The sequence below is a fragment of the Styela clava genome, chromosome 4 (assembly GCF_964204865.1).
Source record: "Styela clava chromosome 4, kaStyClav1.hap1.2, whole genome shotgun sequence".
NCBI lineage: Eukaryota > Metazoa > Chordata > Ascidiacea > Stolidobranchia > Styelidae > Styela > Styela clava.
The window spans coordinates 7,462,286-7,488,138 of NC_135253.1; the positions used below are offsets into that span (position 1 = coordinate 7,462,286).

Here is a 25,853-nt window from a genome sequence, read left to right on the forward strand (position 1 = left end):
TGATACTCTGCAACATTTGATAGTATAACTGTTAAGTACATTTTATCTTAAACTTGCGCAGAGTGTTGAAAATCAATTTGAAAACACTCAGTTTTGAAATGCAAGCGTCATTGATAAAAATTTATCTGCTACGTTGTGATAATCGTTTGATTCCCTGAATTATACTAAAGTTTATTAGTGTCTCTACTTCACTAAATACCAGTAATTATACCAATAATTGAAGCTTAATCGGGCAACTGACTTTTTCAGAAGTGTACATTGAACTGGTAGCCCGCAGCTCAATCTGTACCCAAAAAGTAGCCCTCGGCCTCGAAAAGGTTGGTGACCCCTGATATACATTATATACGCTTTGACCATCACCATGTCACAGACGTTGCACGCTTGAGTTACCTTCTGTAAAATCATATTCGGGCTCTTGCACGCTCAATACAAGGCGTTTCTTATGGTGGTATTATTAGTCGTTGTGTAGTCATCAATGGTGGAACTATCGATGCTGGTGGAACCGAACCAACGATTAACATACGGGTGGAACCGCGTATTAATGAAGATTATAATATCGTGAGATTTAGTATTACACCGGGGTGTTTTTAAGTAAATATTTTTATGCGTGCCTATTTAGAAACATTGTTGGTCTAAAATATATGTGATGTATCCGGTTATGTGTAGTTTTCCATGCTCTTGACAATCTTTATCGCTTTGTTACATTGTATTTCACACGTTATGGATGTTTCGCCGACCTTTAACCCCAGAATTTTTTTTTCCATACTCAATATATTGGATTATTATTTTGAAAGTCCCCCTGCTGGTTGTTACTTGCAAACTGGTTTACATGTTGAAACCACCATTTATATCAAAAATATATATCCACTCGCCGTTTCCCCGAAAATAAGACAGTGTCTCATTTCAATGTTCTTTCGAAAAAAACCACTGGATTTTATTTTCATTTAGAGAATCACGAAATTTTCAAATATACAAAACGATATCCATTTACTTATATATAACAAATTTTTATTTAAAATAACTGCTAAACATAGATTATAAATCCTTTTAAACGAGTAAAAAAGATTTCTTGCTAGCGACCAGAATCTGGTCACCAGATCACAAAAAATTTTGCGCTACCGACTAGACCTTATTTTAAGGGGAGGGCTTATATTAAAATCATTTTTAATATTCATGTTAGGTCGTTCTTATTTTCATAGTAGGTCTTATTTTCGGGGAAACACGGTTGCTAATTTTGGCCTAATCTATCGCATTGTAAAGCTCCTCGGAACACGTAAGACAATGAAGTTATTTTTTTACAACTAATCTTTGGAGAAACAACTAAAAACCGACTAATAACGCGTAAAACGAGGCAATCTTCACAACCATGCCTAATTATCTGTCTGAGGTATGTTAGTCGTTGGTCTGAGTAATGGAAGTGTCGGAGCGACGCAAATAGCAATTGTTACGTCATTGTTCACGTGCCGACTAATCACATATTTTATCTCGATAAGCCCATGCTTCCGAAAACAAATAACTGGGTAAATAATCCCATACCCGACCTGGACTGGTAACCGGACGAGAGGCCGTGTTTCGCCATATGATTAAGCCGTCTTATCGGCTTTCCTCTCCCCCGGGATGAATATGTAAATCCTATCCTATAAGCCAGCCGACAATTATTATTTTAATTTAGACGTACAAGAACAAGGTCTGGAGTTGTATTTGCGGAGTGTTCTTGGTAAGAGTGTAATTTGTTAGTTGATACAGTTACGATTCATATTTACGAAGTATATAGGCTATATATTTCAGTTTCACGGTACAAAAAAGACGTTTTTGAAGATAAATTCCAGGGTATATTAAAACCTTAATTTTAAAACTTCGTGGATTACAAATTAAGCGTCATTGATAAAAATTTATCTGCTACGTTGTGATAATCGTTTGATTCCCTGAATTATACTAAAGTTTATCAGTGTCTCTACTTCACTAAATACCAGTAATTATACCAATAATTGAAGCTTAATCGGGCAACTGACTTTTTCAGAAGTGTACATTGAACTGGTAGCCCGCAGTAAAGTGATACGTAAAGAATATAATCGTTAAAACAGCTGCTTCCCTACTATGATTCAGTGAAGCGTTGCGAGCAACGTTCCCTCTAAGTCTAAGTCGTCGCTCTAAGAGCTTGCTTAGTTGCGCGGAATAGAAGGCCATGTGAGCTCCAAAAAAAGGTCTTCGCGGAAAATTAGAAAAAATTGAAAAGAAAACAACATTTTAAACTTTTAATACTTATGCAGTGCGCGGCAGAACGAAAGTAGCCTACTGCGCTGCGCTGGGATTTTCGGCCAGCTGCGCCGCCGCGCAGCTTAGAGGGAACGTTACTCGCGGGCCGTAGTTTGCCGACCCCTGTGGTAGGGAGTCGTATTCTCATTGAATTAAGTATTAAATATATATATATATATCTGTGATCTGAAATACTGAAGTGAGAAAATCAGTGGTAAATCGGCTGCCTCCGTTAAAAAAAATTTTCTTGTAATAATATCAAATAAGAAAATATTTATGACAGTCATAATGCATAATCGGGACATTTAGGTTTACCGGCCGGGGCGTCGTTAAAAATTGCTAAAAGTCGAAACTGTCCCGGCTAAACCGGGACGTATGATAAGCCTAATTACTGTGCAACAAATTTGAAGTGAAAAAAAAGTACAAGCCATATAAGACCGGTTTCGGTGTAAGAAAAGTATGCTGATTCCAAATCTGACATTTATTTTCCTGGATTGGGTATCATTTTCATGTATATTACTATTCTTTATTTTGAAAAAAACACCGAATTCACCAGTTTGAACAAAACTTGTTCTCTTCACCCTCTTGTATAGAGTGTCATCATCTTTTTTTCAAATTCCAGCAGTAGTCTGCCAACATACCAGTGTTCCATTTTCCTCTAAAACGTTTCTCTATTAATGAAATGTCCTGATGGAATCTTTCGCCATGTTCATCACTCACATTGTCAAAATTCTCAGCAAAAAATCCAAATGAGAGTGGAGCACATGAACTTTTAGAGACATGTTACATCCCATATCATAAAAATGACCATTCACAACTTGCACATAGTCTTCTGAACGATGTTTTCCCAAGAAGTTATCGCAAACTTTCTTGAATGACTCAAAGGAACATTTTTCTTTTCTCGTGAGATGTGTGTCAAAAGTTTCATCAAAAACAATTTTTCGAATTTGGGGACCTGTGAAGATAGCCAACCTTCTTTTATTTTAGCTTTTCTTAACGAAGGAAACTTTTCTGCAATATATGCAAATGCAAAGGAATCCTTGTCCAGTGCTTTCACAAACTGTTTGAACAAACCGAGTTTAATATGCAAAGGTGGTAAATGGATTCTATCGCTTTGCAGAAGTGGGTTATGTTTGATGTTTTGTTTCCCTTGCCCAATTTCATCTCTAGAGGGCCAGTGCTTGCGTACATAGTGTTCAACTCTTGCTATAGAGTCGCATAAGCACAAGAAGCAAACAAATTTAGTATAGCCTGGGTGAAGGCCAGTGAGCATGGCTATAACCTTGGAATCTGCTCAAACATGCCATTTATAGACGTTATACTGTATGCTTGTTAAAATTAATTTTAAATTTCCATATGATTCTTTCATGGTTGTGCTGTAAGCTATAGGAACAGATGGCATGGTGTTACCATTGTGAAGCAAAACAGCTTTTATGCTTTCTTTGGATGCATCTAAGAAAAGTAGCCAGTTGGTGTTGTCATATGGTATTTCCAGTTGTTCAAAAAGTCCAACAATGTCATTACAGAAGCATAAATCATCTTTCAGAGTGAACAAAACATGCAAGTTTTGTGCACGTTTTCTGTAAAATGTTATTTTCACCCCTTTTCTAAGATGTCGTTTTTTAAGCCTTGATGCAAGAAGTTCACTTTTGTCTTTGGTTAAATAAAGATCTCTGTATAAGTCATTTAGAGCATCTTGAGAAAATAGTATTGGTTTATTATTGCTTTCTGAATCAGAAAATTCTACTTTTTCATCACTGTAATGTTCATCCCCATTGCTTGAACTCCACATTTCCTGATCAGGGGGTTTTGGTACAGATAATTCTTTTGAGTGCTCAACTGGGCGCATTGCTGATTGCAAATTTGGGTAAACAATGTGTTTCTTTTTTTGCTGTTGTACAGCCGGTATAGTCCTGCTGACAAAAATAGCAATCATTAGAATGATCTTTCTGCTCTCGCCAAATCATTGGCACACCAAACTTCATGTGAACATATTTTTTTGCATACCATGCGCTCAATGTTTTCACAAAGGAAGGAAACAAGCATGAGGAGCCCATGTCTTGGTCTCCTATATGACAATGAAAGTACGCCTTGTACAATTTTTTGATATGGCTGGTAATGCTGCGCCTTTCCTTAGCAAATGTTAATTCGCCACATATGTAGCAGAATTTGCTTGGATCCTTTTTGCACTGTCTTGAAGTCATCGTCAAAGCCTATACTACATCTAAAGACATTCATCAAATACAGGTTTTGCGGTATGAGGTATTTTGATGCGGGCTGCACAGAGAATTCATGTATTAAAGGCATATGCTATATTACATTCATGGATGCTGAAAATGTCGTCTGTGCAGAGCAGTATCTTAGTCCAAGAAACTAGTAAGAATGCATTTTGTCTCTGATCTCATTCGAGCTTCCAACTTTCTGCTTTTCTAGCGACCACCCTGTATATTTCAAATGTGGCATCCAAAATCTAGAATTTAACAGACTTATTTAAAAGGTTCCACCGAATAGCACATAGCCGTATAATTATCAATTCATATTTACATAAACATTTGAAAGATTCTCCGTAACATTTCAAGTGCAATCTTCTGATTGGACCCATTTCTTTCAAAAACTTTCCCCCATTTCGACATTGTACATCCTTAGATGCATCAGATGGAATATATATGGGTGGCACTAAGGCAGGGTCGTCCAACCCATGGCCTACGGGTAGGGTTACCATATTTTTTTGACTTCAAAGCGGGACGCCTCCCGTAACTTTACAGTTTCCGATTTTACTTCATAGGCCTACATATAAGCCATCCCGGCTGTCTTCATTGACCATATTGTCATCGAGAGTTCATGCGCATATTCTCTGTCTAAATATCGAGTTCATTTCGAAAAATAGAAAAGAATAGACGCTAACGATACAAATGATCCGAATTTAGATTTTTTATGTACAGCAAAAGGAATAAAGAATAATGAAATAGTCTGCCGTTTTCAAGCATTGAGAATTGACTTATTTGCCCAAGCATGCTTTTCTGTAAGTAACACCTTCAAAAAAACGTTGTTCAATGTTACATTCACGCGAACGTCCGAACAGGACCAATTAGAATTGATTTGACATGTGATACACACGCTAACAATGTTAGCGGAAAACAACGAAACAAACAAAATAACGCATTCACCTCAGTAAGTACGCTAGCGTTGCGCTACACAGCAACAACAGTAACGAGAACATGTTCGTGTATTATGCTGGATGGCTGAAAGCAAAAGCGGGACTTTTGGCTGACTTGTTGCGGGACAAGACGCTAAAAAGCGGGACTGTCCCGCCTAAAGCGGGGCGTATGGTGAGCCTAGTTTTAGCCAAGTTTAGAATTTTTTTTATCCACTTTCTTGGTACCCATGAACCATAATGAATGAATTAGCCGAATGATTGCTTAGTTTCGTCTTATTTGAACATCTGTCCTCAACCTCGAGGTTACCCAACACTGCAACAGCGTACACTGGTAAAGAGGTACGTTCGGGGAGAAAGTAAAGTATTTTCACCCGTGAGGTTATTACAATCATATAAGTTGAATGTATCAAAACTGACAGAGTCAAATGTGCTGTCCACACAAACCAAATTTTATCATAAAATGTTTCCGTATCTTCCGTTATCAAATAACAACGCTAACGTCACCCCGAATACAACCGATGAATAAATCTTATTGGTTTTGCTGCGATATCGTTCAGAATACATGGTTGCAGACGTAATTATTATTGCGTCAGAACCGAGTCCATCGCCGAGACCAGCGCGTTCACATGCGATATTGCTAGAGAGTCTGGACGTTGAATGAATGTAGAATGTGACTTGTTGTTATTATATTCATACCAGGTAGAGGAAGGGCGTTAAGAGAGTTTAGATAATAAATAATTTGGTCCAACGTCGGGCTAAAAGATCATACCGTTCAAAAAGCAGGGCTTGGAATCGAGAAAATGTGTCAGCAGTCACACAGACCACGCGGTGAGGACGAGGAGCAAGCAATCACCTGGCTCGATTGCGTAATTATTATTGCAAGGAATCATAGCTGATACGCGGACCGTCGAGGGTAAGAGAATAGTCCAATCCTAATTCCTAATAAATCAATTTCAACACAACACATTTTCGGTCGATCGCAAACATAACACTGTATTGGTGTTTCTTTTCGAATATTGGCTTGTTAGAAGTGAAAACTTGCTAATATTGAATGTCATGATTCGTTTTAGCCCAGTAGCATAATGTGAGGAATATTTAATTATTAATTATGTAATCATATTATATCTACTTTCTAACGCCAAAATTTGTACAGGGCGTATCTGCGCACCAAAATGCCTTTATTCCGAGCCGCATTTCAATAATATTCATTTTTGTCACGTAGATGTCTCAGTAGAATAATTAAATTATAAAACAAATCAAAAATTTTGATATAGGCCTTCTCCCCCGCAGGCCAACGAGTACGACAACGGTTACTTGCATGTACATGATTGAATTGATGTGTTAAATTATGAGAAAATGGTGAATATGGTTTGCCACTAGCAATGGCAATTGGAATGCATTAATATATCTTATCAGCAAGCAGTAAGTACGCCAATACACATACAGCTGCATAGTAGTAAGTTGTGATTCCCAGACCACATTAAACGACCTTTGTTTAAATTCAGAACGTTCATAAAATAGTAAGTCAAATTTGGGAATGGCCGGACGAGGCGTTGAATTGCGTCGGTTGTGCAATGTAAGCAACAAGCCTATACTAAATAACCTGCAAAGCACGGTAAAAGAGGATAATCCGGAGTTACTTGCCAAGTATTCGTATAAAGCCAACCCCGACAGTCCAGGCGGTTTTGATGAGATTGATATAAAGCAAGGCGAGACTCTATGGCTCCTCAAACGTGGAACCGGAGACAACCATCACTGGTGGCAGATAAAGAAGAAAGACGAGACATTTGGATTTGTTCCAGCTCGGTATGTAATGATCGTAGAGAAGAAAGTTACTTCACTTCCCTGGCTTAATAAGGAACCCGAAAAAGAAGAGATGAACCCCGGCAACAAATTTGGAATTCCTAAATTTAAACCTTATGTGTCTGCTTATGGGAGTGGCGATGAACCGTCCAAAGAGAAGGCTTCAGTTGATGAGTTTTATTGCGATGTATGCAGCAGAAAATTCAATGGACCAATCCCATACAAAGCTCACATGAATAGCAAAGCCCATAAGGAGGAGGAAGAAATTGCAAAGCAGTATTCGTCCTAAATTCACAAGGCTGAATGCGTGCCAAGATCTCGGATTCATACAATTTCATTTGCAATGATAATTCCCAGTTATTGCTTGTATCATGATTTTATAATCAAATTTTGCAATAAAACATTTCTTTCATCTTCAATCGTTACTTATTGTTTGGAAGGCTATAAACATTTGAATCGTGGTGCTCCTTAGCAGTCTAGTCCTATCGTATCAATGTGGGTTTCTAAAAAGTGCACATTATTAATGGAATAGTTTCCTAGTGAATGATGGTGTGTATTCGAATGTTCGTCGAATCCTGAAAAGGTGTTAGTAACGTGTTTTGCGAGCCCAGCGATCATTCTAATTCACGCGCGGTGTACACAGCTGAAAAGACGGAATTCCGACATGACATTTTTTGGCTAGTGTTTACAGTGGAAGTTAACGGGTGAGAGCTCACAATCGCTGAGAACTTTTCTTTATAATATATATATATATATATCGAAAACTTCGCCGATGGGAAAGCGTTTGAAGTAAGGGCGCCAATCACATCTGATGTTCTTTTTTGAATTAGGTATATCAGGTTTAGTATGGACGTGGAAACACCAGACCATATGTGACAGCTCCAATTATTGTTGTACGCATATTAGCAATTTGTAGAAGCGAGTACGCGTTCACGGGGCAAATATAGACGAGCGCGGCTAAGAGACCAAACTTTCATTAACGCGTTTCGACTCATTGACGTTATACATTAATTCCAATTAAACTTGGAGATGGTGAGACCAATCAAACAAAACTTTGTCGACTCGTCTAAGGTGTCTTCCGAAATTGAGTTGTATCAGGATTAATATAACGATTGATTTACAGGCCCTTCTCTTTTTTTAAGCTCAGAGAAGCTTGTCATTGATCCTCCCTATTCGGAAACTCGAAACAAGTACGTTTCCAAAGATTTAGCAACTTCCGAACGACGTTGTTTACCGGGATTCCAAGACAAGGATGAAGAGGTATATCGTCAGCTCATATCTGTAAATTGCATGTGGGATTATATGGAGGTCCTTGATGAACATGCCAAGGAAATGAGGCAGGAGGAACTTCTTGTGAACGATTGCTATGAAGAACACTGACGATTCTGCTTTAGGACAGCGATGATCGAAACAGTTCCTTTATGAAAACAGCCAATCATGAACTTCACCCAGACGAGAGAAAATGCAACGAGATAGCAATGTACGGCTCTGGTATTGAAATAGCCAATCCATACCGCTCCAGGATTAGGAGTGGTGCATGGAATCAAAAAGCAGCGATAATTTGCAACAAGTAGACATTATAGGCTTCTTTTCCCCACATATTGCTACCCTTATTGGGTGAAAAATATATCGATAAACGATTCAAGACCACTTTATTTCATTAAATTGCACTAAAGCTCCCCATGGTGGGTAAAGAGCACCATGAAAATGCATCCAGTACCAAACCCTTCAATAAATCACTTGAAATAAACTAAATCACTAAGTTTTGAAACAAATCATCACGTTTACAATTTCATATACAGTTTCGAAAACAGTACTGCGAAGAGAACTTTTAGAATACAAAACAAAAAGATTAATTTAATAGTAGGTGCATTTTGTGAACTTGACAAATACATTTGAAGCAATTTTGCAAAGAAATAGCAGCTTGTACAAAACAACCGAAGACTTGACGAATTGAGAGAACTTTTGTCGTAGAGATTAAAGACATAGACATTAAAAGAATATCATGGAATATCATCCATACTATTTCTATGGATAAGCATATCTATTACTATTGCAACTATAGTATAGAATTGTGGCAACACAAGTTGCAATAAAAAATTAATACAAGACAATGCAATTTTTTTTGGCAGAATGATGCCAAAAGTTTCATATGTCCTTCTGGTTGATCAGTTAAGCAAATTGCATGAAAGCTAAAAAATTAAATATGTATGTTGGGTGTCCATGAAAATCTATTGTAAGCAGGTATTATATATAATGGAGCTAATATTAAAACTAGGTATTAGAAATTAGAGGCAAATACTTCATGTATGACACAACAGTATTTTGTAAATAATATTTTACTTGGCACAGAAACTACATAATATAGTAATAAACAGGCCATATAAATAACACTAAACTATAGTCTGCTAGTGCTTAAACAATAGACAAGTCCAGATTTCAAGAACTGGTCTATCCTTTTATACACTTGACAAAATATCATAGTGTTAATTTTTGACCAGATTAGAGAGTGAAATATAATTTAAGATATAGTGATGGTCCAATTCTTTCCAACGTTGACTCCTGGTTTTCTTACGGTCAATTTCTGAATACTTGCATCATAAACAAATCCTAGGTCGCTTTGGACACCATCTGAAAGAAGCAGTGGTAAAAAAGAATTCAAATCGCACCCTTTTTTTTTTGCTAACATTCACATTGCATACACAATTTCAAATGGTTGTCTTTTTAGCAACTCTTAGGCTTCCTCCAATATATTAAAATTAGACTAGTTTTTGTTTTTCATCCAAAATGCAATACGCCGTCTGTCTATTAAGTATCATCTTATATCTAATCAAGTTTTCAAACATGGGATATTCTACATATATTACACTAGCACAGCTGGTACTTCTTTCACATAAATCTTACCTGTATCCAAAGTAATTTTACTTGGTTTCCTAGCACCCATGATTACAACTCTCTCCAACCATGATTCAGTTTTATACATGTCTAAAGAGATGTCGCTGAAAAATAAATAGTGATAATCTATAAATGGTTCCTCTGGAAATTAACAAACTTGTGTGCCATGAACTGTTATCAGGGAAAGAAAAACATGAACATTAAGTATAGGGAAATTACAATTACGTCAAAAATAATCAACTGCACAAAAACTTGTGAGTTTCAAATCCATAAATAGTGAACAATGAATTAGTTTTACCACATGAGATCAAAACGACAGAAATGATACATAAATTATCACAAGGTTGCGAATGGCATTATTATTCTACTTGAAACAGTTGAAAAACATTTACTATTAATTTTATTTTCAATGAACTGGTTGGTGCATATTCAATTAGTAGAGCAACACATAATATTTTTTAATACATCAAATGCAAACCCCTCAGTCCACATTTCTCCAGCACTTTATAAATCAATAAAGTTCTTACTCGAACTAAAAATTGTGTCCTTATTCATTTTCCGAAATGTGTCTATGATATATATGAAAATGTCATATTATACCTTGATGATAATTTGTTATTTTCAAAGACTAAATGCTTGTGCAAAAATTGTTTTTGTTTTTCAAAGTTCATTGAATGTCCATCGTCTATGTATAAATATCCATCTGCTTTACCCTAAAATATGAATTGATGTTGTGTTAACTCATGACTAGAAGGCTACAAAGAACAATAATTAGCTGAGTACTTAGGAGATCCAAGTCTTGAAATAATTTAAGCGAAGAAAATTCCAGCAAAGTTAACCAACCAGTCTTGACAAACTATACAAATAACGATATAAACAAGGCACAAACTCGTGAGTGCGGTGGTCTAGTGGTTGAAGCGTTAGACTTAACTATGACAGCATTGCAGGTTCAAACCCCATGCCTACCCTGTAACAAATGTGGTAGGTAATGCCATACAAGAAAGATTCTGGTATTTCCAAACTATGGTAGCTCCTCAGCTAGCAGTGTATGCATGTACAGAGTCTTGTTCATATCAAGGGGCATATAAAATTCATTGTATGTAAAACATGGAACATGCCTTCTCAAAATATATTCACCCCATTCCCACATGGCTCTTATAAAACATTGCAATGTTAAAGGGGTAAATGAAATTCAGGGTTGAAATATTGACGGCCATATGAAGACATGAAAAAACTATATTTACCTTCGAGTCCAAAGCTACAAATAATGTGATAGGGTCATTTAACATCAAAGTTGAACATCTGCGGACCCTCATTTTACGAGGGATTATTGTTCCAGCTCGTTGGAATACTGGAATCTGAGAAAAAAAAGAGACAGTTTGGTATGATAATCTTTTTTAAATCTGATAATTGCATTGAAACTTGCTTAAACATGCTAGTTTATATTACCTTTTGCAATGGAGTGGCTATCGATACAGATTGAGGACTTGGAAATTTCATGCAAGTATCGACATCATACCAACCCTGGGTACCTGAAAACATAGATCTAAATATTTCAGAAGTGGATTATCAAACATAGATATTGGCGGTGTGCAATACACAACCCCATTGTCAATGGTTAGCTATCATGAAAACTTTTGAATCAGATACTATATATTCAACAGTTATTCAGTTTAACGAGATTCTATTTCCATCATCATTTCCAAAAGTTTTCCGTCTGGGATATATAAATTTCTCATCCCTGCTAGATCTTATATCGGAACAAGAATAAAAATAACAAAATTAAAAAAAACATAATTCAGCAGCTCAGGTAGGATAATGTCTAAGTTTTAAATATATACAATGCATTATGCATGAAATTCCAATTAAAATGCAACTATTAAAATGCAATTTTGTATGTTAAATGGATTTAGCTTTAAGCACAAAATTCCGGAGTAAATAAATATACCTATAAATTGACTAATTCAAGGGTCCCAAGACAAAAAGGTGCACAGTCGCACACTGGAATAATTTAATTCCGAATATTGCAAAGAAATAGGAAATTCTTAGCATTCAGTAGAAATTTCTTATAGATCAATTAGCCTTCAAGATAAATTTTAGAGAAAGAGAAACATGCACCGCTTTTTCACTTGTACAAAGCGAATGGAAAAACTTGATATTCCTCTTTTAACGCAATATATTTGTGATATAAATACCTAACCTACTTTCGATATTTTTCTAATACATATTGACATAAGATAAATCATAAACCTGGTAAGAAGACAGTAGTGCTTGTAGTTCCAGGGTCAACAACAGGTCTGACAAGAAGTGCATCACCAATCATGAATGAATCTTCTGACGCGAAGATTTCACTTTCTTGGGGAAATTCAAACCAGAGTGGCCTCATTGCTGGTAACCCAGTTTTGTGTGATTGATAGAAAAGAGTGTACCTGAAGAAATGGTAATAATTTAGTACAACTCAGTCTTTGTCTGCGCAATTTAACATAGGAATAGTCTGGGTGTGATCCAAAGTTTCAAATTGAAGCTCTGACCTCTGAGGCTTACATTCAACTAGGAATGTCTAAACAAACAATTTTATTTACAATTGATTTACAGACTAAAATTTTTTTCATATGACACATATTCATGTATTTGTCTTCGAACAATGCCTTGTACAAACGGCCACTGATATCTAACTACCAATATATGTAAGGGCTCCGTTTTTCGAAGAAACAAAAATCTTTCCGGTTCAGAACTGCCTACTCAATTTCGTACACCCAGGATGAGGGGGTGGAAATCTGAGATTCCAACATGGCTAAGGCTAACAATTTTACCACAGAAAAAAAAATATTTTGAACACTGAGTAAATTAGAATTCTGCATGAAATAGCCATCGGCGGTATTTCCGCTTATGTGATTATATGGAAATCACAATCTAGCTTTATTACTATAATATGTGAATAATAATATCGATTAATTTCATTCCCCCTAATCATAATATAACATACCAATATGGCAACAGTTCATATCTCCTTCTTAGACTTTCTCGAATAGTGTTTTTATATATTTCATCATACAACCACGGCTCTCTTCTTGGCGTATCGATATGTGCATGAGCTCTCATGAATGGCTGATAGGCAGCAGCTTGATACCAACGTGTCAACAATTCTGGGTCTGGATTTTTAAAAAATCCTCCAATATCAGCTGTGGATAGAAAATAGCAGTTTAATGATTAATTAAATAATAAATGGTCATTTCATACTGCCATAAAAATCTTTAAATATAAATAAGAAATTATGCGCTTATGATTGCTCAAAGATTACCGGTATATTCAAAATAGAATTTAAATTAAGGATAACACAAATCTTTAATCTTAAAATCAATCAATATTCGTTGTAAAGGAGAAGAGCCATATTTCACATTACTAAATAACATTGCCTATTAGGCCAAATAACTTTTGCCAATACTAAAATAGTAAGTCACTGATAAACATAGTAAGTAAAATCATAGGTTTATGGAAAACCTACCTCCACAATGTGAAATTCCACCCAATCCAACAGATAAAAGCATTGGTACACTGTATCTGAGATGACTCCATTCAGCAGTATTATCACCAGTCCACATTGCACCTAAAAGTATTTGGCAATCAATTACCATAAAAGCATCCATCAAAATAATATGTTGTTCTACATCAGTTAACCGGATTGTAATTACTTACCAAATCTCTGACTGCCAGTGAAAAACGATCTGGTCAAAACGAAAGGTCTTTCATTTCCATTCGATCGCACAAGTTGGCCTTCTGCTGTTGCCCTTTGCTAAATAAATATAATTTGAAAAAATTTAAGAAAAATGGCTGATGTTTGATAAAAGCAGGTAACAGTAAGACTCTATTCTATATAAATGCATAAGATTTGAATCATCATTTGATAAGGTGCATCTCTACTTTCGCAACGACCTTCTCCACAAGATTTATTTTCGTCAGGTGACAAACATTGTATGTTTACAAAAAAAATCAAATTTATCGAAAAACTATGCAATATTAATTGCGATGATGAGGATCGCAAAGGACAATCGGTCATTGACACCATTTTGAAACAAGGTCGAATAATATTAAGTATATTAGTATAAATAACTACAAAACAAATTGAGAACTAACGTTCATGAGAGAAAAGGGAGATTATATGAAATAAGTATGGACGACAATTAAAATTAGTTGGTCTTTTCACGATATTTGCCATACTTTTCATGATGAATTTATATCGAGTTGATAACAAATATTAATTGAATGACGAAATATGACATTTATGGGCTAGGACGTCACACTCACTAAAACCTACCAAATACATGCCATACAAATTGTGCACATGTCTGTGTTCCCAACCACCATGATGAATATTATCTTTAAACATCGTGATTTCAGGACCATTGAATACACTTGGTTCGTTCATGTCATTCCATGTAAAAAGATGTGGGGTTGAACCTTTGTAAAATTCAGAAGTAAACTGCGATGCCCACCATGCCCTGAAATTTATTGAAACGTTGATTAAATTTTTCATCCAAATAATAAGCCTGATTGATTGATATCGTATATTTAATTTTAGTGAGTCGTAATAAGGTACCATATATATGTCCCAAACTGGAAGGAGAATCAATGGAAATTCAACAAATAAGAATGGAAATCTAATTGCACTTTTTAAAAAATTAAGCAAAATCAATCAGAATTGTGGGAATCTTCATTTTTATCAGGTTAACGAGATTCACAAGTTGTTCATCATTTTGAAATTGCACAAGTAAATCTACAGCAAAAAAAGAATAGAGGTAACTTATTCACCTGACATCTGCTCTTGTGAAATCGAGGTAGGCTGAATTACCAGGCCAGCACCAACCTTGAAACTCTGATCCATGGGCATTTTTAACAAATAAATCTTTGCTTTGAGCTTGGCTATAAAATAAATGATAAAATAATTTTATTTTTGTGAAAATATTTTTCAAAAAAAGTTTACAAGGTTTGTTAACCTATAAGTAGATAACTTATACCCAGACTACCGAACGTCCCATCATTATTGCAAGTTTGCAACATCAGTAGATGACTATTGACATAAGATTTCAAGTCCGTTATGTATGCCATTGAAAAACCGAATATTTATTATATGAATGTTTTTCCTAGTCCATCATACAAAAACTATTGCTGAAACTCCGAATAAGTATGTGTAATAAATTATATTCTAACCAAATAAATATCAGTAGTATTCTAACTTCAATATTAGAAAAACATAAATCAGAATGGGATGGAAATTGGAAATATATACCACCATCTACATTACATATCTCTCACAAAGCCACAACACAAGAAATAGAAAAGTACAAGCTAGTTTCCTTGCCTGTAAATATGATAACCAGAGTCAACTTTGATATGTGGATCGATGATTGTCACCATCTTCCTTCCCTTAGCAGCAATGTTATTTTGCATTGCTTCTGGGTTGGGAAATTTTTTTGAGTCCCAAGTGAAGTATCTGTTAAAATTATTTCATTGAATAATCTGTGACTAAATAAGAAATGAAACAGAAAGTTTTGATTTCTCTAAACATTAGGGATGCGACAAGATTCGGACTCGTGCTCGGATTCGTGGCCGAATCTCTGGTAATTTGATACTCGGATTCGGCCCGAGTCTTTGATGATTTTACCCGAGTCCGGGATATCATACGTCACGCGATAGTCAAGCGCAGACTGGTGGCGGATTAGACGAGAAATTCAACTTTTTCGTTCCGTTTTGCCACGAGACTGTCCAGCCTATTTTCTCTACGGTGAAATTAAAACTAGGCGCCAAAACTACAAATTCACGACGTCGTAAGAACTAAAAAACGTCAGCGAGAGTCAGCTGAATAAATTCCAGTGTTGCGTGTAGCTTGCCTTTCATTGCCAGACGTCGTTTAGTAAATGCTTACCACGTCCTATTTCAAGCATATACTTGATAATCCTCGAACAGTGATTAATCCGTAATCAGGGGTAACCATGTCGCACTGTTCGCCTTTTATCGTTCCACAAATGATCTTGCCATTTCCGGAGAGAAACAAATGTGAGAAATGTTAGAAATGAAACGATAAAATAGTGAAAATTACGGATTTTTTGAGAGAAAAGTACAACTCGCAGATGTCAGTGGCGTTACAATCGTATATATGTACAAAAACAATCTCGCAAGTCACATCGATTAAATGTGCATAAATTTGGAAACTATTACTCGTGGTAATTGAATGTTAATCGGGCCGACTTTTTATTTTTATTCAATAAGTATTTAAATACACCGCGATTAGTGACGGGCAAAATCGAATTTTTCCTGATCGAATAATTCGACTATTTCTTTTTATTTACCGATAGTAGAAAATTACTAGAAGACTGGAGCCTCGATAAAAAAGCGGCGCCTTTACTTCTTATCCGTAATTTTATCACAATTGCGAATTGTTTTTTTTTGTCACCGCGATTGTTTCGGCGACCGACATCCTGATTATTGTTAGTAAACTATATTTTTAAAGCACCTTTTTTCACTATCAGCTCTCACGCAACGCCGGACATCGAAGTTTCGTTTTTATATTTCAGGCAGAAGTGTGAGTACAAATCGGCAAAGATATTAAAGACAGCTATTAATTAGTGAATTCATAAACAAATTAATTTTATTCTGGTCTCATCTTCTGGATTTGATCTTCCATATCCCAGTTTGTAAATTACGGTCCCTATTTTAAGCGAACAATACCTATCGTGGCTTAAATCTTAGTCGTAACTCTCACTTCTGAATTAATGTCAATAAATTCGCTTTTGCTTTTCAAAGCGTCGTTATTTGTATTAATGAAAATGATTGCGTCATGACCATGAGTTTGAACAGACAGCCGTAACTTAGCATATAACGCATTTCGCCTTTTGCGTCTCTCTGATTGAATTATAATCAACAATTACACATTCCTAAATTCCGCGGATTCGACAATCGCTATTGATGGTTTTTAAACGAAGAATAGTTAGCTATTTTGTTACGATATATTTATAAGATACATTTATTCGATGCTTCCGCAGTTGGCAATTCTTTATTATTATCTCATTTGTCACGGAGATGGGCGTCTGTATCAGCGCCGACTGAAAAAGATAACATATATATAAGTAAAAATTTCCCATAAAAAATTTGTTCCAAACGTGTGGGTTATGGCCCATATTTATCGTGACAGGACACGAGCGCGGCGTCGTCAGCAGTCGACGCGGCGGTAGATCAGAGTAACGTAACAAAGTATTTATTCCTTCAACGGGGAATAGGACCTATTTATACTAATTTAAACTAGCCGCTCAGCGAATGATTGTCTCGAAAGCAATAGTGTTTATGTGCAACGTTTTTTTAATTACATAGTCTTATCATACAGAATGAATATACGCGAACAACAGCATCACTTTATGTATTTATTTCGGAGCTATGTAAAAGTATTGGACTCGGGACTCGGACACGAGTCCAGCGCAAATACTCGGGATTCGGCCGAGCCGAACCTTTTTGGATTCGTCGCATCCCTACTAAACATAGGCCGAGAAATTCACTACTGCATCATATTTGGCCAATTGATAAGCATAACAATCAAATTGATAATTAATAATTACAGGAATTAGGAAATGAAAACTAATTATTCATAATCGCTTCTGAATTGGGGTTGCATGGAATAATAACCATAGTGATAACTCACTCATAAATAGAATTTTCTTCTGCTAGGATAAATAAAAGTTTTAAGATTTGCTTTTTAAATACACATGCTGTAGGAACAAAAATCTGAACATTTGTTAATAATCTAACCTTTTTCCATCAGTATGTTCAATATCCAACCACAAGCAATCGTAGGGAATATCGTTTTCATCGAAACCAGAATCCACCGATTTCACATCTTCTTCGTCATTGTAATTCCACCTGAAAATATTACAAATTCATGTGTACAAGAAACATAATTTATATGACCTATATGTAAAATAACAATATAATAATGTCCTATAATGGAATGATATGCTCAGCATTAACTGCCTTCTGCCAACTGTAAACACATTCAGGTATTGAAGTACATGAACTTCCCTATTACTCGCGGATATACCTGCATAAACAAAAATGAATCACCTGCTCTGATGGTATGCAATAGCCCAGTGAGGTGGCATGTATGGCATCCCTGTTAGTGATGTATATTGATTCATGACATCACGTGGGGTTGGGCTGAGGAAGAAGAAAATATCGATGATTCCACTTTCTGACATCCAATGAACATTAACCTGAATGATTTAAAAATCAAAATATTCATAAGTTTCAGCATACTTCAAGCTGCTGCTATCAACCATATATATATTTTATTGTACAAAGACTAAATGGAAATTATGAGAACATTCAGTTCTATTAAAGAAATTTAAAAACAAAAAATGAATCTATCATTTCAAATTGGAGGAGGAACTTGTTTTGGCACAGCAATATGTCTGAGACATTATCACATACCTCAGGCACATCTTCTCCTGCAAAATATCCAAATACGGTTCCCATCACACCACGGCTATCCTTACTTGAATCAACATCGATCCATGTTTCTGCCGAATTCAGCCATAACATTCCAACTGTTCTTTTTGAGCTGCGAAAAGGATTAATAAAGCAATATGTAAATAATATAGATGATAGAGTATGAACTGAAATTATACTATTGTCACTTACTTATGGCCAATCATAAATGGAACCGAACCATACAATGCAGCTTTACTGTCTAATTCGTATTCAAAGACATCCAAGTTGTAAAGTCTGTATGGTTCTCCTCCAATAGTAGATTGAAGAGCAAAATGATCTGCATGTTCAGGAATTCCATAAACATGAGCAAAGTTGACAAAGCTAACGTCGGCTCCAATCGATTCAGGACCTGTAAAATGTCATTGATCCTTCATTGAAATGAAAAAGTATCAAAAAAGAGAAAATAGTAATCAGGATATTACATATCAACTAAAAATAAACTGATGCAAATCTGGATATGTACTTTTGCATATTAAGTGGACAAATTTCCTTGCTGAAAACATAATGTTCTTGTGTGAATATATGTGACTGTGACACACTACTACTGTGGTGTGTACTCTAAAACCTGAAACCTTTAAACCTAAAGGTCATTTAGTAGAACTACTAAAATAGACAATAAAAAATATAGTTTTAAGAAATTGTTCCACCTCTTGGTTTACTGTCCCTGTGACTCTTGAAAGATTCTTCCCACATTCCATCCTGGTTGTCTGGATGATCAGCAAGAGAATCACCTCCATCTTCTTCTTCCTCTTGTTGTGCTTCAACATCACGTTTTTCAATATTTGATTCTTCGTTTTTACCTTCCTCTCCTTCCTACAGGGACCAAAACAAACCAAAATTTCACGCAAAGACTGGAAAAAATTTTCCATTTTCAAAAACTTGCTCAGTAGATTTAGTAATTAGGTATTATACAAGTCAAAGAAGAAGCAGTCCAATCACACCTATGCACATCACAGATCAATTGAAAATGTGCTATGAAATGCAATTTCACATGATATCTCTATTATTCACATACCAGTTCACATCATTTTGAATTCATCTAAATTTTGCAGACCATTCAAGGGTGTTTTCAGTATCTGAATATCTATATCACAGTACTATGTTAGTTTATATTATCTTACTTCTTTCGCAGCCCCAGCGTCTTCTACATTTCCATCGTCAGCAGCGTCTTCAGAATCGACAGGCTCTCTTTTACCATCCTCTGTCCTGAGAAATTAAAAGTATTTCATTGATATTTTGTGAAATCAAATCGAAGCTAACATGATTGCCTAGAGTTTAATTGAAGATAAAAGTTGAATGTCTAAGCGTAGTGTATGATAATACATAAATAATGAAGGTAACAAGAAAAACAATCAGTTTTTGCGTCATAGTTCAATCTGATAGTGCGTATAAAATAATTTATGAAATTCTCAAATACCATCTGAATAAACCAGTGATCGCAGCTCCAAGTCCACCCCCTCCCTCTTCAGACTTTTTATCTTGTTTGATGCCTTCCTTCCTAAAAACATTTAGTGATACCGTTTCAGACAAACAAAAATTGATCAAGAACATTTTAAAAAAAATAGTTAAATAGCAAAATTAGAATTGAAAACCATCGGGAATGGGAAATTATTCACCAAGCTTTTTATTATTAAAAGTATATATGGTATTAAAGAATATTACCCGAAAATGTTCTGCAAAATTTAAAATAATTTAAAGTAAACTGTTTAAAGTAATATTTGAAGTAAAAAATGTGTATAAATATAAATAGCTTACGTTGGTTTTTCACGAAGATGTTCTATGTGAAACATGTGCCGTGAATTAATGCTGAACACAGGTTCACCTTCAGTAAATATATCTAATCGAAATGGATCGGCCATCAGTTGTATTTTATGGTTACCACTTGTCACTACAACTGTCTTGTTCTCTTCTTGCTTTGAAGCAGAAAATCTGAAGACAATAAATTTGGAATTTTCAATCAGATTGTTATGTAATGAATACTACAGTCAATAAAAGTTATTCAATACAAATATCTTATTAAGAGTATTATCATCGAGTATATAAAGAAAAACAGGTGTAAATACCTTTGATTCAATTTTGAATAAGCATATAGACAGAGGAAATGTCATTTTTTATTTTAGTTGAATCAGGCCAAACAGATTCAGATAAAATACTTTTATCTATTTTCAACTATTTATGACAGATTACATAATGTATCAGTGAGTTTATCTACAAAGGATTCTAAATGAAACACAATATTCAATAATTGCGATATCGCTATCAAATTCTGTGGACTTGAATGAAACATAACAACTTACTGAGTAGAAATGAGATTTTTGACAATGACATCTGGAACTTCATAACGAGGTTTGATAGGACTTGCTTCATTAACTTTCAGTCGCACAGTGTTATCAGTTAACATGAATAATTGCATATGAAATAATTTCGAATTTTCTACATTTGTGATTTTTATTGAAACTTCTTGATTGGGAATTATTGAAAGAGTTGATAAATCAGCGACATAAGGAGATTTAGTTGGCTTGTAGTTTCGCTGTCGCCTGTGAAACAAATATAACAAATAAAAAATAGGAAGTTTTGTGTTATATGTAGCCCTTGCCATATTCCCATAAATGATTTTATGCATATTTTTTCCCAAAAATATTCCGCCGTGGGGCTACATATTTTTATTCTGGATTATATCATATCACCACATTCAGGCTTTATTTGACAATTTAAGTAAAAAAATAAGAGGAGAAATCTTGATATTGCAGAAAACAAACACTAAGTAAGTAATCAGGTACAAAAATGAATATTAAAATGATTATTATGTCTATAATATGTTAACTCTTACCGACAGAAAGCACTTTGGTCACATTTTTTGAAGTTGTTTGAATCAACAGCATCAGCATTTGGACTGGAAGTAAGGAAAATCAGGAGCAGTGACAAGCAGAAACAAAGAAATCTGGAACTACAAACACAAGTTATTATGCCAATCAGTGACATTGTCATTCTCAGGAATTTGAGATTTTTAAAGTACAAATATCTGCATATCATGTAATGTACTCTAATATTTAATCATTATAAAGCTTTTTTTCAATATAATACTGTAATATGAACAGCCACAATTTAATTCGATACATGGCATCGGTATTTTTGCAAACCAGTTAATACTGTAATATACTTGAGGAGTTGACTGAATAATGCAACAACATACAGACATACGGTACCATACCTAGTGAGTACACCAAAAATAATACCATACTACAGTGCTGTAACTTACCTACTGCTTAATACCACACTGACATCTGCCCCAGATCTTGACATCTTCTTTAGAAAAAAAAACGAAGAAAAAGTTTTATCCTTTATATGGTTCCAGCAATTCTTGGACCGAAAGCAATCGTTCCGTATTTTTGCAGCCCAGCTTATATCAACGATAAAACCATTCTTATAACGACTCTACAATAGAAATTAAAAAACACCGATGAGACGGCGATGTACAACCTGTAACATAACCGTAACGTCAGATCATGTAGGGTATCACAATATGCTATTATAGTAGTGATTCAAGATTTTGGGAAAAATCAAAAAATTATGTAGCGAAAAATGCAAAAAAATGAGTCAGAATGTTAGCAGATCATCGCTATTTCAGCAAACACGTTATTCGGTCCGACCATTAATCGCCGACAAACGCCTCTACTGGAACGGAACCTGATTACAATAACACGTCACACCATGCGCAATGGCATGGCGTCGAGGCTATCAATTATCCCCCAAGCCCCCCACCCCCACCACCACCCTAATTTCAGATATGACACCATACTTTAATACTTGAAGTAAATAAAAATATGTTTGAATATTCAGAAAGTGGATCATAAGTGGATCATATATATATGCCTTTGCCAAACAGAAAACAAAAATTATTACCCTGCGTGAGTTTGCACTTCGCAGGTTCCAATCCCATGAGGGGCTAATTATGTGCGAGAGGATCGCAGGACTCCTCGTCGCCGTAGGGTGATTCACGTGAATCGATATATTGGTTTCTGCTTGCCTATAGACTGGTTCATAAAGATAATTTGGAATACAACATGTCATATGATACAATATATAGGAAATGAATAATTGCGCATAGCCTACTAATTCCAGCTACTTTATTTCTAGCATCGCTTTTACTATAAGAGCTGTAAAACATTCAAAAGTAAATTAAAATAAAGTAACTACCCAACATTATACATCAGTCGTTTGTTACAAAACGCACCACGTCCCGATCATCTTACACAACTTTGCCTACTTTCAATTATGCAAACTTTCAGGCTTTCGGCTATACGGCTCGAGTGTACAAATGAGATGATTGAAGCGTACGTCGAGGAAACATGCCTATCTGGTTATTGCATTTGTAAGATATTATCATGGATATATATTCAAGTATGAAACAAATTTATAGCTCCAGTGAGTGTAAATTATGGCAAAAATGTTTGAAATCGTCGAATGGCACTTTTTTACATCATTTGCCGATATTTATGAATTTTGATGTAAATTTCTCGTTTGTCCCATGTTTGACGAGATATTATTACATGTTCCCGACAGAATTTTTTAAAAAAACTTGGTTCGAAATGACTTCACAGCATGTTTATTTAGAATACCTTACTTAAAAGCGAGGCCGGCTATTGTAAAGTATAAATCTTTCGGGTAGAATACCCATATTTATGAATTTTGATTTAAATTTGATAGAAATTTATGACGTGTTCCCGACATACAAATTTTGTAAAACTATGTTCTAGAACAGGGGTTCTCAAACTTTTGGTGTTGCGGAGCCCCTGAAAAGGTTGACTATTATTCGCGGAGCCCCCAAAAAAATGTTAAAATTGTAGCTTTCCGATAAATATTCCTGAGTAAGTTAAAAGTACTTAACTTAATTTAAATGCTAAACCTTTTTTAATGGGGTTAATGCAAGTCATAAATAAATCAAAATTTCAAAGATAAATTATATATACTATTACTAAAGCTGTAAATTTGACACTTGACAAACATATTAATAAACTAGGGGTCGAATTTTTTCCCTTTTGACATTTTCGGAAGACTTAAACGGGCACTAATAACGTGCGCGATTGCATTTTGTTACAATCACCGATAGTTTTCGTCAGCATGGCATGTTTTTAAACATCTTTACGCCGGTGTTTATTCTCCCTAAATCAAAAATTTTCTTCGGCATATACATGTATTGTTCCACAATGACGACGATAATTGCTTTTTTGTTCTCGTGGGGAATTATGAGTTCAATGTGAAAAACATGTTACCATATAGTCATCGGCGACGAAATGCTAAAAATAATAATTAATAATAAAGAGGTAAATCCGCAACTCAAATTTCTTGATTGAAAAACGGCATTCTAAAATATTAAAACTTAAAATAAAAGATCACACTATAAGTTTGGTTTTAGCAGACTCACGTCAGATTAAAAACGCTTTTATAGGCATTGTAAATCACAAAATTTGGTATAATGTTAGGTTTTCTTTGGTTCTTCATCGTATAGTAACTGCGAAATCGAAACACAGTCAATTGTGTGCGCGATTCACCTTTTTTTTATTCTGAAACTACCGACGGAGCCGCATTGCATTAAAATAAATTTCAATCGTATTTTGCCCAGATTTTGTGATTTTTTAAACGGCGATATCTTGCTTAATATTAAGAACAAAAAAGAACAAATCAAGTTTGACAAATTCCAAGATCGCAAAAATACGATTCCAATTTATTTAAAGTTGGCAGTTTATCACGTGTTTTATGTTATTTTAGAATAGTATTCTTTCATTTTAGTAATCCTAATAGTAATCTCGAATGAAACTTGAGTAACTATGAGTACAATTGAATTATTACGACAAGACACTTTAAATGCTCGCATCGGCGATACATTGAATATTTTACGCAACAGAAATCTCCTTATCCGCTTTTTATAATGGCAAAGAATGTTGCGCGGAAATTTCCGATTCAAATCCCCACCTCTTGAGAATCCTGGCTGCGCTCCAGCTCATAAATAATGTCATTTTTCAATTCCGCCTCTTTGCCATATTTCGAGGCTATATTGTTGTCAAATTTTATCAAAGCTGTTATTGTTTCTTTGAACAGTTACAAAACTAGTCATTATTTTGAAAAGTAATCGGATAGCTCGCGGAGCCCCTGGGTTTCTCTCGCGGAGCCCTGGGGCTCCGTACGGAGCACTTTGAGAACCTATGTTCTAGAAGACTTCCCAATTTGGTAATTTGGGATATCTTACTTAAAAGTGGGGCCGGCAAACGGAAAGTACAGAATTTCGGGTGGAATACAGATATTTATGAATTTGCGTGTGAATACCATGATTGGGCCATGTTTGACGAGTTATTACTTTATGTTCCTCACTTACAATTTATATAAAGCTTGTTTCGAAATGACTTCATTCTTTCAGAATATTTCATTTAGAATTGAGGACATTTATTTGGAAGTACAGAATTTTTTAGTAGAATACCAAAACAGGAAGACATTCAAAATACCGAATAACTGAACATATTAGAAGTATAAAAACTCAAAACAAAGATCTGGTTGTTGGCGCCCATTTCAGTCAACCGGGACATTCGCTTGAATATTTTAGTATCATTGGCATTGAAAAACTATTTCATGACCACATTTATCGAAAGAACAAGAAATCTCATTATATTCATTTATTCGGGACACATGAGCCACAAAGGATGAATATTAAGGAAGTTTAAACCAATTACAAATCTTTCATTAATTGTTTTAATCAATTCTTGTATCTAATATTTTTTTCCTAAAATTGGATCATGCATGGCCAGACATGCTAATAACAAACAAAATATTACATTTGACACACAGACAACTTTTCTGGTCTGCATTATACAATACTGAGAAACACAAAACACCATTGTTTAATTTGGACTTCAATTGTTAAATATAATAAAAGAGAGAGAGATCTCATCAATGACTTTCATTTCGGTCACCCGCTGTTATCTAATCAAGAATTCGCCGATATTATTGATTATTTAACATGCGTGACTCCCATTTTACACTGATTGTTTAAATATGCATGTAACTGTTTTTCTTGTTAGAGTTGAACTATGTATGTCTGAAGAAGTCTGACCTTGGTCAGACGCAACGTTACAAAAATATATATGTGTTAGTGTGCAGCAAGACTTGAATCACTTAGGATTGTTATCTCTACTCTTGCTACAGCATCCTTGCA

The 25,853-nt window shown here is 35.1% G+C and overlaps 2 protein-coding genes across 3 annotated transcripts; one reads left to right on the forward strand and one right to left on the reverse strand.

The window, feature by feature from the left end:
* Positions 1–6,103: 6,103 nt before the first annotated feature.
* Positions 6,104–7,683, forward strand: LOC120326436 (uncharacterized). The gene is made up of 2 exons (XM_039392727.2): positions 6,104–6,326; positions 6,919–7,683. The coding sequence occupies exon 2, from the start codon at positions 6,951–6,953 to the stop codon at positions 7,503–7,505; it is 555 nt and encodes a 184-aa protein (XP_039248661.2). The 5' UTR covers positions 6,104–6,326; positions 6,919–6,950; the 3' UTR covers positions 7,506–7,683.
* A 1,168-nt stretch (positions 7,684–8,851) lies between these two features.
* On the reverse strand, positions 8,852–22,136 carry LOC120326139 (neutral alpha-glucosidase AB-like). 2 transcript variants are annotated; one of them, XM_039392377.2, is made up of 23 exons: positions 21,906–22,136; positions 21,477–21,539; positions 20,944–21,183; positions 20,402–20,575; positions 20,064–20,144; positions 19,768–19,852; positions 19,294–19,459; positions 18,797–18,995; positions 18,587–18,716; positions 18,221–18,369; positions 17,909–18,019; positions 15,471–15,602; positions 14,921–15,031; positions 14,427–14,610; positions 13,808–13,904; positions 13,617–13,718; positions 13,098–13,293; positions 12,362–12,540; positions 11,561–11,643; positions 11,356–11,469; positions 10,712–10,824; positions 10,121–10,215; positions 8,852–9,847 (listed from the first exon to the last, which is right to left on the reverse strand). In XM_039392377.2, exons 1-23 carry the CDS (start codon positions 21,947–21,949, stop codon positions 9,738–9,740), a joined length of 2,958 nt encoding a protein of 985 aa, XP_039248311.2. In that variant the 5' UTR covers positions 21,950–22,136; the 3' UTR covers positions 8,852–9,737. The 2 variants fall into 2 exon arrangements, with proteins under 2 accessions (XP_039248311.2, XP_039248310.2); XM_039392376.2 differs by having other exon boundaries at positions 21,477–21,593.
* Positions 22,137–25,853: the final 3,717 nt, after the last annotated feature.

Excerpts from the sequence above, each read along its gene's own strand:
- LOC120326436 (XM_039392727.2), top strand. The coding sequence starts at position 6,951 with ATGGCCGGACGAGGCGTTGAATTGCGTCGGTTGTGCAATGTAAGCAAC.
- LOC120326139 (XM_039392376.2), bottom strand. The coding sequence starts at position 21,949 with ATGTCAAGATCTGGGGCAGATGTCAGTGTGGTATTAAGCAGTAG. Across the intron at positions 19,460-19,767 it reads ACGCTGGGGCTGCGAAAGAA|GAAGGAGAGGAAGGTAAAAA; the intron begins GTAAGATAATAT and ends TGGTCCCTGTAG. Across the intron at positions 18,996-19,293 it reads CAGGGACAGTAAACCAAGAG|GTCCTGAATCGATTGGAGCC; the intron begins GTGGAACAATTT and ends GACATTTTACAG.